We start from the raw sequence: 14,539 nt of genomic DNA, 5'->3' as shown, positions 1-14,539 counted from the left end.
TTTTGATGACCTTAGTGACATGGCCATTTGGAGTTGTGTTCGTTCGACACAACGGAAAGTTTGCTGTTAACATTCAGTAAGAGTCACTGTAATTTATTTTCAAGGAACTGCAAGACCGCCCATTCTGCTCGCAAGCGAAGGCAGTTTTTCGAGTACGGATGCTTCATTTGGTTTCCTTACCAGTACGAAAATAGCCATTCGTTCAAGATTGGCTTAGACGCTCTTATAAATCAAGAACGGAGACAAAGAACACGCTGCGAAAATTTTAAAATCTATTTAATAAACAACAAAGCATGCAAATACTCACACGTAGAATTCTCTTCGGGGTTCATGGTCACACAAGACTTGCAGTGTTAATGCGAAGAAAGCTTGCCATCCAAGAGCTTCGTCACCTTTGTGAACCTCTCAAGCTAAACAAGTTGAACGCCTCTCCGTGGGGCGTCCAGTCTCCAGAGTCACTCACATTGAATGTTTGCACTTGTGGTGTCCGTGGCCGAAGCCAATGCGTCTCCTTCACATCTTATTGCTTTTGCTCGCTAAACAATAGCCGGCATGGGATATCTGGTGTGGCCGATGTCAGGACAGACGCCTGCTGATGAAGCAGGCGTCTGGCTGTAGACAAGGCGACGATGTGGTGGCCCGCTTGAGCAAACCTTTGACAATATTCATTATCTTCGTGACTATGATAGGCATCCTGTCGGGGTGTAAGAATACAAAAATAGCAGTGTGGAGATGCAACAACTCTCGTTCTCTTGGTTGTCAAGTGTGATTTGGGCTCGCAATGGACCTATGAAAGCAGGAATTATCACCATGGTCACGCAGAAGCCGCTATGGCTCCACACTGTACCAATTCGTAACTAAACTATGGTTTCGTTGTGTCAGAGTCAACGAATAAAGTTCGTGTAGCATCGTAGCATTATGGCCCTTCTCAATGTACCGTGTGTGCTTCAAGCATGCTTTTGACGATTTCTGCAAAGATGTTTGCCCGTTCCTCGTAAAGTGTAAATTAATCCGTCGTAACTTTGATTAATCCCGTGTGGAATATGTTGGTCATAAAAATTACGAATTGTTGAATTTCGATCGATTACAGTGATTAGATGAAATCGAGGTACTTCGATGATGGTAGAGGTAGGCTGCTTATAAAGTCGGTGTAGCAAGAGCAAGAGCTTCAAGTAGTGGGGCGACAAAGAAATCTTTCTTGTTGCTGTGATTGCCTAACCAATAAAAGCCTCATATAGAATTTATTTGCGCAAACCAACATAAATGAGCAATTCAATATTATACCGAATGATCACCTACAATGAGGCGGTAAAATTATCAGGAGATTAAAGCCTTCCTAATTATTTCTGTGAACCATACGTTCTTCTCAGGGTTGCTTGCTGGATGAACTGATGCGTCATTGTAAACGGAAGCCTGCAAGATAGACGAAAAGGTACAGAAAATCAGGCATGAGAGCAATGCCAAAGTAATATTGCCGGTCTACTTTTGGTGTGCATAGGTGCGGCGCTTACTTTCTTTGCTTTCCTTGCTGGCCAAAGCCCTCTTAGGTTACGTTGTTGGTTTCCAGATTGCGTAGTGAAATCCCATGGGGGGGGGGGGGGGCTGCTCAGTAAGACGAAAGGAACACACTTTGAGCCGAATTCACAACACGTGTCTTTCTCTTTTTATTCACTGGCCGCCTACAATAACGATAAGTCGAACATCTGGATTCGGAGGAAGTTTTCACTTATTAACAATCCTAGCCTAATAGCTTTCTGTGAATACGGGGCTTTGCTGTCCATTTATTACGAGTTACCGTAATTTAGTGACCGGCACTACCGCCAACGCCTAACCCGCCATTGGCACCGCCTGAAGTACCACTTGCACCTAAACCACCAACCTTCGCCCCAAGACCTCCACTGGTGCCAGCGCCGAGCCCACCACCTAACCTGCCACCTTCTTTGATGCCGAGGCCACCAGATGCAGCTCCTCCTAAACCAGTGTTCCCGCCACCTACACCCGCACCCACAGTGCCGCTTTTAAGACCCAGTCCAGAGCCACCGCCACCAGCACTCAAGCCAGCGCCCAATCCGCCACCTTCTTTCACACTTAGGCCACCATGGCCGCCACCTAAGCTACCACCTAAAGACCCTCCTTTCAAACCAGCGGCTAGAGATGCACCGTTCTTCAGCCCAATGCCCGAGCCACCTTTCAATCCTAGTCCTGCGCCTCCACCCTTACCTAAACCACTGAGACCACCTGAAAGCCCACCACCTCCAATGCCAGTTCTACCACCCAAAGAGACCCCTTTTAATCCACCGGCGAGCGATGAGCCTCCTTTTAGCCCGATACCAGAGCCGCCACCCATGTTAAGGCCACCGCCATGTGCACTTAGACCACCGCCTTTAAGTCCCACGCCAAGTGAGCCTCCATGACCTAGGCCACCTGTACCTCCACTCAATCCCACGCTGCCTCCACTAAGACCACTACTTAGTCCCCCTCCCGAACCACCCTTGAGGCCCATTCCCAAGCCACCAGAGTTACCACTACCACCTAGTCCCAGTGAACCGCCCCTGAGTCCACTGCCAAGCGATCCTCCAGAACCACCTTTCATTCTAACTCCAAGACCACCAGAACCACCACCTCCGCCCATGCGTAAAGAGCCGCCTTTCAAACCTAGTCCTCCTCCACCAGTGCCAACTCCAGCACTACCTGCAAGCGAGCCTCCCCCAAGGCCGCCACCGAGAGCCCCTCTACCACCGCCACCTCTCATTCCAACACCTAGACCACCAGATCCAAGCCCACTGCTGGCTCCCAATCCGCCACCAGAACCACCACCTCCACTAATACGTAGCGAGCCGCCTTTCAAACCTAGCCCTCCTCCACCAGAGCCAAGTCCAGTGCTGCCTCCAAGCGAGCCTCCCCCAAGGCCGCCGCCGAGAGCCCCTCTACCGCCGCCACCTCTCATTCCAACACCGAGACCACCAGATCCGAGCCCACTGCTGGCTCCCATTGCGCCACCGGAACCACCTCTGACACCCATTCCAAGGCCACCTCCACTTCCCAGACTGCCTCCATTCAGCCCTAAAGACCCACCACGAGATCCTCCGGACAGACTTCCTCCCATGCTTCTGCCAGATCCCATTCCGCCCATGCCACCTCCAAGAGATGCACCGCTCATGCCAAGAGAGCCACTGGAGCCATGTCCACCGTTTCCAAGACCGATCGACGCCCCTCTCAGTCCACCACCACCAATTGATCCTCTGGCCCCGCCCATATTCATACCAAGAGAGCCGCTTCTTATCCCACCCAGGGACATACCACTCCCTCCTCCTGTTCCCCCTAGGCCGATGCGTCTGTATCCGACACCGCTACCTAGGTTACCTAAAGAGCCACTCATGCCATTCCCAAGACCAAGTGAACCACCACCGACCCTACGGACTCCCCCTAGCCCACCCAGACCACTCAGACCCATCCCATTACGAATGCCATAGCCCCCAACATTCGGCATTGTCAGCCTTGCACCGCTGAGGCCACCTCCATAACCATTTCTGAGGGCCATAGTTCCCAGCTGACCGCCGCCCAACCTGTATCCACCTTGGTACATGGGAGCTAATCCTAAACTACCTCCGTAGCCTCCTCCTCTAGCGCCACCAGTGTAGAATACTCCTGGTGAACCAATAAACCGAGTGCCCATTGTAGACAAGGCAGGCATTCTCTGCTGCATTAGGCCATAGCCTAGGCCCTGTTGCAAGCCTATCCCGCTGCCACCACCGGTGCCTAAGAGACCGAGTCGACTCCCACCCAAACCGAGTCTTGTGCCTCGCAGTCCGAGCTGAGTTCCGTACATGCCCATCGCTGGTGCTCCTTGTAACGCTAGACCACTCGTCGCCAGTGCCGGTTGAAGGCCGTACGCAAGACGGCCGCCACTTAGACCCCCAGTCCCTAATTGTGTTCCCATCATGCCGTAGCCCGGTCGCAAGCCACCGCCGCCGTACACAATGCGTCCTAGACGAACATTTCCGCCGCTGCCAGACGTCGGTGTCAGGTAGCGCCTGCTGCCGTGGCCGATGGACGTTACACCACCACCAGCACCTCCTCCTCCTCCTTCTGCGATGCCACTGTCCGTTTCGTAGGTAACAGCCGTTTCTGGGACTCCCGTCTCACCGGCGTCTGCTTCGTAGGTGACTACTATGGGTGTCTCTTGAATGGAGAACTCCTCGTGTCCGGTGTGACCGATTGCATCGTCATGTCCGATGGTGCCGTGGTGTTCCTCGATTCCTGCTCCGTCCTCTTCATCCGCTCTTTTGAAGCGGCCGTGGGTGGGTGGCGAATGTAACTCCGGGGAAATTTCATTTTCTTGGCTGCTACCGTCCGAGAGCACAAGCACGCCAAAGCGCGCATGAACGTCCACCTCCGCTTGTTCAAACGCGATATTGATTTCCCTTTCATAGCTTACTGCAGAAAACGCTAAGATTAGAAGCGCTTTCAGTATGAAGCTCTTGCTTTGGAGACATTCTACCATGTCGAAGCAGAAACGAATGCCAAATCAGGAATGAGCCCCGGGCAGAGCTTACAAAATTGCACAGAAACCACTTTTCCTCGATTCCGGTCGTGATGAGGTTCTTGCGTTTTCAGCGACACACTTCGTGATTGCTCGTACCTCCACAGGAGTCTGTGGAGGTTCGAAAATGCTAAAAGTGCGAAAATACACCTGCCAAAGCGTAAAGACAGAGTCCTCCATCACGTGGACTAACTCGAAGCTTAAAATAAAAAGAAGAATGAAACTTTCTGGGTTCTTGCACAAGTCCGCGAAACCTAAGGGGCTAGTGTATATGTTCTCAGTTTTCTGTGGCAAGCGCGGTTCCCCTGCCTTAATAAGAAGCCGGAAACATGGCGAACACATGACGCTCAGTTGAAACCACAGCGGAAACTCAAGATTTCGTCGATATGATTATGCAACGGGCGCCCGCACAGAGGTTACAGATAAACCTTACAGAGATGCAGCAATGCTATCCGCTTTCGATGCTTTATTGGGCGCACATTAAAAAATTTTATTAATGCTTTTAACGGCTGAGTTACTGTCTGATACATATTTCAACGTGTGGGCTATACGAATCTTAAAACTTCTAATAACTTAAAAATGTAATGTCCGGAGCACCACCTCGTATAGTCGCTATATATTTAAGGTTCTTTAATGCAGCAGACATCAAATTGACACAATGGTTGCTACAACAATTCTGCCTTCTCATATATCTATGTATGAACCTCCGAGTTAAAGCTTTCTAATGCTCCCGTCGGAATATGGGCCCCTCACGCTACCAAACTCAAATCAATGCTGTACCCTCTCCGAGAATGGGCGAGCTTTGTTGTCGATGGGCTGAAATTATGGAACCGGCGTCACCTCTGCGTTGGACCACTGCAATGTTGCCTATTTAACTAGTCATGTTATCTCGCTTTCTTCTATTCAGTATATTCTTCCTTCGTTCCCATCCCCAATTGTAGGGTAGCCAACCAGGCGCGTAAATGGTTAATCTCACTGCATTTCCACTATACTTTTTTTACGCGATGGCGTTAAAGAGCTCGTTTCGCAGAAATTCCAGTGTCGGTGCCGGCGTCGTTGGTTTTGAGCGAAAAATCTGCGTTGCCCGTGAGCTTAAATTCGAGATAGAAGCAAATAAAGAAATAAAACTCTTCGGTTTTGGATGGGAATCGAACCCAGTAATTTTCGTGGCAAGCGGGTGTTCTACCACAGAGCTACGCCCGTGCTTGAATCTGTTCCGAAAAAAAAAATCCCTGAGCGAGGATTGCGCAGCAGAACCGTAGAATCGCACATGGCGCCGACATACGTGAATTGCCCGATGAGTGGTTGGTTTAAAGGCCTGCCAATTATAAAGTGCACAGGCGTAATTAATCATCATTATCGGAAACAGCATCAACAAAGTGTGCAGCTGTGCAAGTGCGCGTGCTGCCTTACGGACACGTAGTGGATACTTCGCCGATTCGCAAAAGGAAGAAGAGTGGCATGTGGGTAGGCACTTCGCAACTCTACTTGCAGTGGACATTCTAGGATAGCTTGAAACGGACAGTTTTACGCGCACATACGTTCCTTTCCTTGAGGCATGGTGTCCAGCGACAAGCGAAGCCATGCTAGCGAATGAGAAGGCGATGCGAACGAGGCCCGATTACGCTATTACTCTTGAAGATGAAACTCGAAGGTCCTCGAAGTATTTTATTCTTTATTGCGATAGCAATTATATGGGCAGTCTTGGCTGATTTTTGCCGTCGCCGTCGCCGCCGTCATGCTGCGTATATGTATAAGTATGTATATATACATCAATATCCCAAAGAAAAATGAATCAGAAAAATGCTTCCGAAGCGCGGAATCGAACCAGCGACCTCCGAATCCGCAGCGCGGTGCGCTAAGCACTACTCCATGAAGCGTTCATCCCTCAGATAGCTAACGGCGAGCGTTATATACACACCCTTTACCGTTTGCAGCATGGTTTGCAGTCCTCCGAGACGGAGGCGCTTATAAGCGTTTCTTCATTACCAGCGAGATGGCGTTAGGAGCGCGACGGGCGTAGAGTGCCTCGATGCGCGCGCCCCCGCTTAGAGTGGTGTCAGCTTTTGAAAGGGCAGGTGCCGCCTCCTCGGCCTTGGCGGCAGCGTGGTCGCCATTTTGAATCCCCCGCCCGGTCCCTTTTGCGTGGCGCGCGTGCTGTTTTTAGGTCGGTGCTCGTTTCCCTCCAGTTTTATGCGTTCGCTACCGTCACCATGGCCGGGTGTTGCGTGCCGCAGTGCACCAATCATTCCAGAAACGCCGGGAGCTGTATCGTTTTAGAAAATGCGAGGTTTCTTTGGACAGTAAAAGTCAAACGTGACCAGCGGCATCCGAAGAACACATTATGCACTTGCAGCGTAAGTTTCCGGACGGTATTTCGAATGCACATGCAAGGATAACTTCTGCCGGTGTTAACCTTGCGTAATAAATGGACACACTGATATCAGCTACATGCTTAAAATGCTTTGGTTTACGTGTGCATGAATCCTGCATTTTTCTTCGCAAACATTCTTTACTGCACTTGGTTGGTCCTGTATCTGCCTTTGATAATTGCTTTCGCTATTTTTGTGATTTGAAATGTATCATGGAATATATTACGCGTGTTTGTCTGCAGATCAGATCCTTCTTTTTTCTTAATAATAATTATTTGTGAGAATTTACGTCCCAAGAACCCCGATATGATTGTGAAAGGCGCCGCATATAGTGAAAGGCTCCCGAAATTTTGACCATCTGTTGTTCTTTAACGTGCACCTAAATCTATAAGTACGCGGGCCTCCGTCATTTCACCTCCATCGAAGTGGGGCCGCTGCGGCCGGGATTCGATCCCGCAACCTTCGGGTCACCAGTCAAGCACCATAACTAAAACCACGGCGGGTTCTTGTTTTTTATATTCCTTTCCGTGTTTCAAGTATGCCTTCTGTGCTGGCCTGATGCCCATGTATGTATGTGTGCAGTTAAATGTTTTTTATCTTTCCTGGTTTCTGTGTTTCAAGGTTACATTTTCGTCCTGTCTTAAATAATTACGCACTTCCTGTTTTTTTTTAAATCATTTACGATCACTGTGAATCGACTAGTGGCAGCTGTGTTTTATTGTGTAATTTGCGTTTTATTTGTGCAATTGCTTCTGTCAGCGCAGCATTAATAGAACAAATAAATGGCCTGTACACTGGATATTAACACACACACACACACACACACACATTCAGTATCTTATTTCTTTGAGCACGCATAATTTATTTATTCATAATGTAAGCCCTGAAGGCTCATACAGGAAGGCGCATACAAACAGTTCTCGCGAAGCGTCTATACAAAGAAGACGCATGAAAAGAAGAAGACGGGGAAGCATTGTGTACAGTAGACACGCTATGTAAGTAAAAAAATACAAGAAACAAAGTCAAGTTGTACAATGAGTACGTCATGGAAAACCAGTTAATGAAATAAAAACTCACAGGCTCCTTTATGCGTTCGTTTAAGACGGCTCGTAAGCGAAAGCCATCTTCTTCTTCTCAGTTTTTTGCGCACAAAGCGCGGTTTTGCATTGCCTCCAAGATCGGAGGCACCTCACCTGGTTTTGCACTGCCTCCGTGATCTGCCCACTTTTGACCAAGCTACGATGTCATGTGATAACGGCATCATATGACGTCACGCCAAACTGTGAAGCCATGATGACGTCATATGGTGACGTAATCACGTGACGATGATTTTTTGCATCTCTCCTCCTCAACGTCGTGGTACGCTGACGCCGTAGACGCGGGACGCCGACGGTGAAATTTCGCGCTTGATGAGGCATTTAAGGCTTTCGTCTTTAAAATACGTCCGCCACGATGGTATAGTGGTGACGGAGCTCGGCTGCTGACCCGAAAGTCACGGGTTCGATCCCGGCCGCAGCGGTCGCGTTTAGGTCGAGGCGAAATGCTAGAGGCCCGTGTACTGTGCGATGTCAGTGCTGGTTAAAGAACACTAGATGATCAAATTTCATGGAGCCATCCACTACGGCGTGCCTGATAATCATATCATGGTTCTGTCAAGTAAAACCCCAGATATTATTATTAATAAAAGAGACAAATAACAGACGCCGTGCATCTGCCGCACAAAGTGTAAAACAGTATTGGAAACACTCAATAATATGTGCATGCAATTGGGCATGCGAGAAAACCTGCAGAAAAAGAAACTGCAGATACAAAAAGAAGGAAAAACGCACTGATGTTGCGCGCATGCAAAGTTTTACGGCATACTACTCAACAACGTATTCATCGTTTTGATAAGGACTCACGGTGCAACTCGAGTGCCGATACAGTAGCGGCTACAGATTGTGAGCAAGAAAGGTCAGCAATAATAATGATAAAGAAGCTTTCGTTTCATTTTAGCAGGATATTCGCATCATACTGCCCCTCGACCCTTTATTCTGTGTACAATATGTATGATGCCATTTATAATAAACGAGTAAATTGTTTGCAAACGTAGCAAAATGAGCCACCTTAGTCGCGCGTGGGTAGCTTCGCAACACTAAATTGTGTGTGTTCATATCACATACTGCTGCTGCTGTTGACATGTTTACAAATACTTTAAACGATTGTTTGTGTATTTGGAATGCCGAGCTTACGAGAAAATTAAGTAAGGCTTTAGACTTTGTCGTTTCTGGCGTAAGGAAGAGGATTGGTTTTCAACATAACGGAGTCTACGTCTACCTCTAGTGCATAACACATGCACAGGCCGTCAGACATGCTTCCTTAATAAACATTTAGGCAACAACAGCAATAAAAGCTGCCCAAGCTTCAAAAAAGAAAAGAAAATGCGAAAGCTCACTAGCGTGCACTTATTTCGGGACGTATCCGCGCACCGCAAGCGCTTTGTGTAGCGCGTTTCGCATACTGCCGAGCGGCGGCGGGATTCGCAATGGCGGCCGTCGTAGCAGACGACGCGCCTGTCCTCACCCTCAGCGGAGCGCGCGGGCATCAAGGCACCCTAGACGGGCGCACTTAAAGGCGTCGGCCAGCTCTATCGCTTCTTCTTGCGCAGGGAGAACCTTGCCCTTGCGCTGTCTGCTCGCGCGGGCGCCCGAACAAGCTACCGCAGTGTTCATGATTCTCAGCAGATGAAGCTACGTGGTAGCTTTCACTGCGTGTCGCGTACGTGTAACTAAAAGCGTTTCAGATGTCGTGCACGTAACGTACGTGTACTTTTCACGTTTGCGTATGAGAAGTCCCTACGCACGTGAAATTAAAACTGTCTAGTAGCTACCGGGTAGTGATGGACGCATGGTAGTCGCAGCGCGTCCATCACGGGCTGCTTTTCTTGCTATCGCATTCATTGCTTCGCCCTTGCGGCGAAACTGTGACTTTTTTCTCTCTCTCTCTATTTTATTACTTTCTTGTGGCGCCTACTTTAGTCCGGCAGGTCCCTGCCGGCGGCAAGTTATCTTTTCGTCCACTTTACTTTCTTCACATTTATATTCCAATTATTACAAATAACATCTCCTATACTTTCCTTGGCATTATTGTCTGTTAGTTCTCATAATATTGTGTCTAACAAAGAAAAACGAACCCTTAGAAGCCATCTTCTTTCCTTCATTTATAGCAAGGGTCTCGTTCTGGCAGACTTGATGCCGTCAGGTAGTATGCGAGGGATTATTGGTCAGCTGCCAGCTCGTAAAAAGATCACGTGATACGTGACGCCAAAAAGGCAGAAAAAGAGTGTTCCACACTCGCCGCCATGGCTGCGATCGGCGCTGACTAACACTCCTAGGTTTAAATGCACATATAAACCCTATAGAATGGACGGGGGGATGACCGCCGCCGTAGCTCAGTGGTAGAGCATCGGACGCGTTATTCGAAGGTCGCAGGTTCGGTCCCTGCCGGCGGCAAGTTATCTTTTCGTCCACTTTACTTTCTTCACATTTATATTCCAATTGTTACAAATAACATCTCCTATACTTTCCTTGGCATTATTGTCTGTTAGTTCTCATAATATTGTTACGAATATATTTAACTTATTTACAGTATGGAGTAGTCCAGCAATCAAGATGGCGGTTGCGTATTTTCAGAACACCGACACGTCGTCTGCCTCTTCTTCGCACACCTCACCACAGTCATAGCTGCAACCCCGCTACATCGACCTCCGGCGGCGAAAGCGCCGACTCGGCGCCTGTTAGCAGGTGGTGGGCGAAAGGTACGGCTTCAGGCGAGCGACGTGGACGACGTTGGAAGACGTAGAGGGCGCCATATGGTCCAGAGGGGCGATGTCATAAGTAACCTCAGTCACCTGGCGTAGCACACGGTAAGGGCCGGAGTACTTGGGCAGAAGTTTTTCGGCGAGGCCAACATGCCGAGATGGAGACCACAGGAGAACGAGGTCACCCGGATTGAAGCGAACGTTCCGGTGGCAACTGTCGTATGTATGTTTCTGGCGGAGTTGCGAGTCCGAAAGGCGTCGATGGGCGATCTGACGGGCCTTTTCGGCTGTGCTAATAGCGTGGCGAGCATATTCGGTGGACAGGTGGGCAGGGGTGGGTACGAGCGTGTCGAACGGCAAGGTCGGTTCTCTTCCATACAAAAGGTAAAAGGGAGAATATCCAGCAGTGTCGTGGCGCGAGCTGTTGTAAGCAAAAGTGACAAAGGGTAGCGCAATGTCCCAGTCGCGATGATCAGTCGAGACATACATGGCGAGCATGTCAGTGAGCGTGCGATTCAAACGTTCTGTGAGTCCGTTCGTTTGGGGATGATAGGCCGTCGTAAGCTTGTGCTTGGTTGCACAAGAGCGAAGTAGGTCCTCGATTACCTTGGATAAAAAGTAACGACCTCGGTCCGTGATAAGTTGACGAGGAGCGCCGTGATGTAAGATGACGTCTTGGATCAAAAACTCGGCGACGTCTGTAGCGCAGCTGCTCGGGAGAGGTCTCGTAATGGCAAAACGGGTCGAATAATCCGTAGCAACGGCGACCCATCTGTTACCGTTGTGAGAAAGTGGGAAAGGTCCCAAAAGGTCGAGGCCGACACGAAAAAAAGGCTCAGCAGGTACGTCGATAGGTTGAAGGAGCCCGGCGGGGTGCACAGCTGGCTTTTTCCGGCGTTGGCACGACTCGCAAGAAGCGACATAACGATGTACGGAACGGTAGAGGCCGTGCCAGAAAAAGCGTCGGCGGACACGGTCGTACGTTCTGGCAACACCAAGATGGCCGGCCGTTGGTACATCATGTAGTTGCTGAAGTACGGTCGAGCGGAGATGAGTGGGTACTACAACTAGTAGTTCCTGTCCCACTGGGCGCATGTTCCGGCGGTATAAAATGCCGTCGATGACGACGAACATGCGAAGCGAACTGTCCGTCGAGTCAGTATTCAGGCGGGTGATTAGATCTCGTAGGGACGCGTCACGCTGTTGCTCGTCACCGATGTTGCCGAAAGCGGAGAGCGAGGAAATACAGATGGACGTGTCATCCGTTACGAGGTCTGGATCGTCGACGGGGTACCGAGAAAGGCAGTCGGCGTCTTGGTGTAGACGGCCGGACTTGTAGACCACTGTGTACGTGAATTCCTGGAGGCGCAGAGCCCAACGAGCTAGGCGCCCTGTTGGATCTTTGAGTGCTGAAAGCCAGCATAGAGCGTGGTGGTCTGTAGTAACGGTGAAAGGGCGACCATATAAATAGGGGCGGAACTTACCAACTGCCCATACAAGCGCCAGGCACTCGCGCTCAGTACTAGAGTAATTGCGTTCGGCAGGAGAAAGGAGCCGGCTGGCATACGCAAGAACTCTATCATGACCGGATTGACGCTGGGCTAACACAGCGCCAATGCCGTAACCACTAGCGTCGGTGCGGACCTCGGTTGGAGCGGACGCGTCGAAGTGGGCGAGGATCGGCGGTGTGGTGAGCAGCGTAATGAGGCGGGAAAAAGCACTGGCTTGGTCAGGACCCCACCAAAATGGCACATCTTTCTTGAGAAGGTCAGTGAGGGGGCGGGCAATATCTGCGAAGTTTCTGACGAATCGTCGGAAATATGAGCATAGGCCCACAAAACTTCGAACGTCTTTGGCACAAGTTGGCACGGGAAAATCGAGGACAGCGCGAACTTTGTCGGGATCGGGTCGGATGCCAGATGAGTCGACGAGATGCCCTAGAATAGCAACTTGGCGATGGCCAAAGTGGCACTTCGATGAATTAAGTTGTAGCCCAGCCGCACGAAAGACGGAAAGAATAGACGACAGTCGGCCGAGGTGAGACTCAAAGGTGGGAGCAAATACAATGACGTCGTCCAGGTAACAAAGGCAGATAGACCATTTAAAGCTGCGCAAAAGCGTGTCCATCATCCGCTCGAACGTGGCCGGCGCATTGCACAAACCGAACGGCATGACTCTGAATTGGTAGAGACCGTCAGGCGTTACAAAGGCGGTCTTCTCACGGTCGAGGTCGTCTACGGCGATTTGCCAGTAACCAGAGCGTAGGTCTATCGAAGAAAAATAGGTAGCACCATGAAGGCAGTCCAAGGCGTCATCGATACGAGGAAGCGGGTAGACATCCTTTTTGGTGATCTTGTTTAAATGCCGATAATCCACGCAGAAACGCCAGGTGTTGTCTTTCCTTTTAACTAAGACTACAGGGGAAGCCCACGGACTCGAAGAAGGCTCAATAATGCCTTTTGTGAGCATCTTGTCGACCTCCTGTTGAATTACTTGGCGCTCTGATGGTGAAACTCGGTAAGGACGCCTGTGAATTGGAGCTGCATCACCGGTATCTATGCGGTGCTTGACTTGCGAGGTTTGACCTAAGGGCCTACCGTCAAAGTCAAATATGTCAGAGTAGGTCATAAGGAGGTCACTGAGGTCTTTAACTTGAGATGGCAAAAGGTCTGAGGCAATCATCTTGGTTATGTTGTTGTGCAGTGTAGAAGAGGTGACTGCGTCGACTCTATGCGGGTTTGGAGAAACGACAGCAGGCAGTTCGGGTGACACCGATGAGATCTGGCACTCGTACGACGGTGACAGAGTAGCGAGAGCAATGCCTTGTGGTAGGACTTGAGGGCTCAGTCCGAAGTTCAGAAGAGGAAGGCACGTCTTGTTCGCTGTAATAGTTACAACTGTGTACGGAGATGAGACGTTGCGGGCCAGTAGAACACTGGGAGAGGGAGAGACCACGTAATCCCCATCCGGTACACTGGGATATGGTTCAACAGCGACGCAAGTTAGGGCTTGTGGTGGCAGACGAACAGCCTCAGCACACGAAAGTTTCGTCTGAGCCACCTCTGACACGTCGGCGGACGCAGGCAAGTCGAGTTGTACAACACCGGCCGAGCAGTCAATGACAGCAGAGTGGTCAGACAAGAAATCGAGTCCGAGGATGACATCATGAGGACAATGAGCGAGAACATGAAACAGAACGGACGTCTGGCGGTCGGAGAACCTCACACGTGCCGTGCACATTCCGAGTACAGCCGGAGTTCCCCCACTAGCGACACGTACAAATAGGGACTCGGGCGGCGTAAGGACCTTATTTAATCATGCACGGAGATCAGAGCTCATAATAGAAATATGTGCGCCGGTATCAATGAGGGCAGTAACAGGCAGGCCATCCACTTCCACAGCAAGCAGGTTCTGGTCCGTAGTGAGGGTCAGCAGAGGGTTTTCAGGTCGGGGGTCGAATGCAGCATCACCTCCGGGAGCTGCATTGCTCAGTTTTCCGAGTATGGGCGTCCAGTAGGGCGAGGCGACGAATGGCGACGGGGCTGAGGTGACCGGGAGCGACGATCGTGTGGGGACGGCGAACGGCTGGAGTGTCGGACCGATGTCGTAAGAGCCTCATCGTATGGTGCACCGTCACGAGCGGGAAACTGCAGGGGCCGGTGGTTGTCGTCACGTCGATAGCCAGCAAACGAGCGAGATGAAAAGGTGCGAGAACTACAGTAGCGGGAAATATGTCCTACACCGTGGCAACGAAAGCAGATCGGCTTGTCGTCCTGCGTTCTCCACTGGGCAGGGTCACGATAGCGGCGAAACATTTCCGGTGCA

The 14,539-nt window shown here is 50.3% G+C and overlaps 2 protein-coding genes across 2 annotated transcripts in view; one reads left to right on the top strand and one right to left on the bottom strand.

The window, feature by feature from the left end:
- The window catches only part of LOC125756112 (uncharacterized), a 109,155-nt gene that overhangs the window by 75,215 nt on the left and 19,401 nt on the right, over nt 1–14,539 (top strand). The window lies entirely within an intron of this gene.
- LOC125759013 (uncharacterized) lies at nt 1,514–4,628 on the bottom strand. Its single transcript, XM_049416907.1, has 2 exons — nt 2,956–4,628; nt 1,514–2,760 (listed from the first exon to the last, which is right to left on the bottom strand). Exons 1-2 carry the CDS (start codon nt 4,502–4,504, stop codon nt 1,802–1,804), a joined length of 2,508 nt encoding a protein of 835 aa, XP_049272864.1. The 5' UTR covers nt 4,505–4,628; the 3' UTR covers nt 1,514–1,801.

The sequence above is a fragment of the Rhipicephalus sanguineus genome, chromosome 6, assembly GCF_013339695.2.
Source record: "Rhipicephalus sanguineus isolate Rsan-2018 chromosome 6, BIME_Rsan_1.4, whole genome shotgun sequence".
In the NCBI taxonomy this organism is placed as follows: domain Eukaryota; kingdom Metazoa; phylum Arthropoda; class Arachnida; order Ixodida; family Ixodidae; genus Rhipicephalus; species Rhipicephalus sanguineus.
This window is presented reverse-complemented; position numbering and strand designations above follow the sequence as displayed.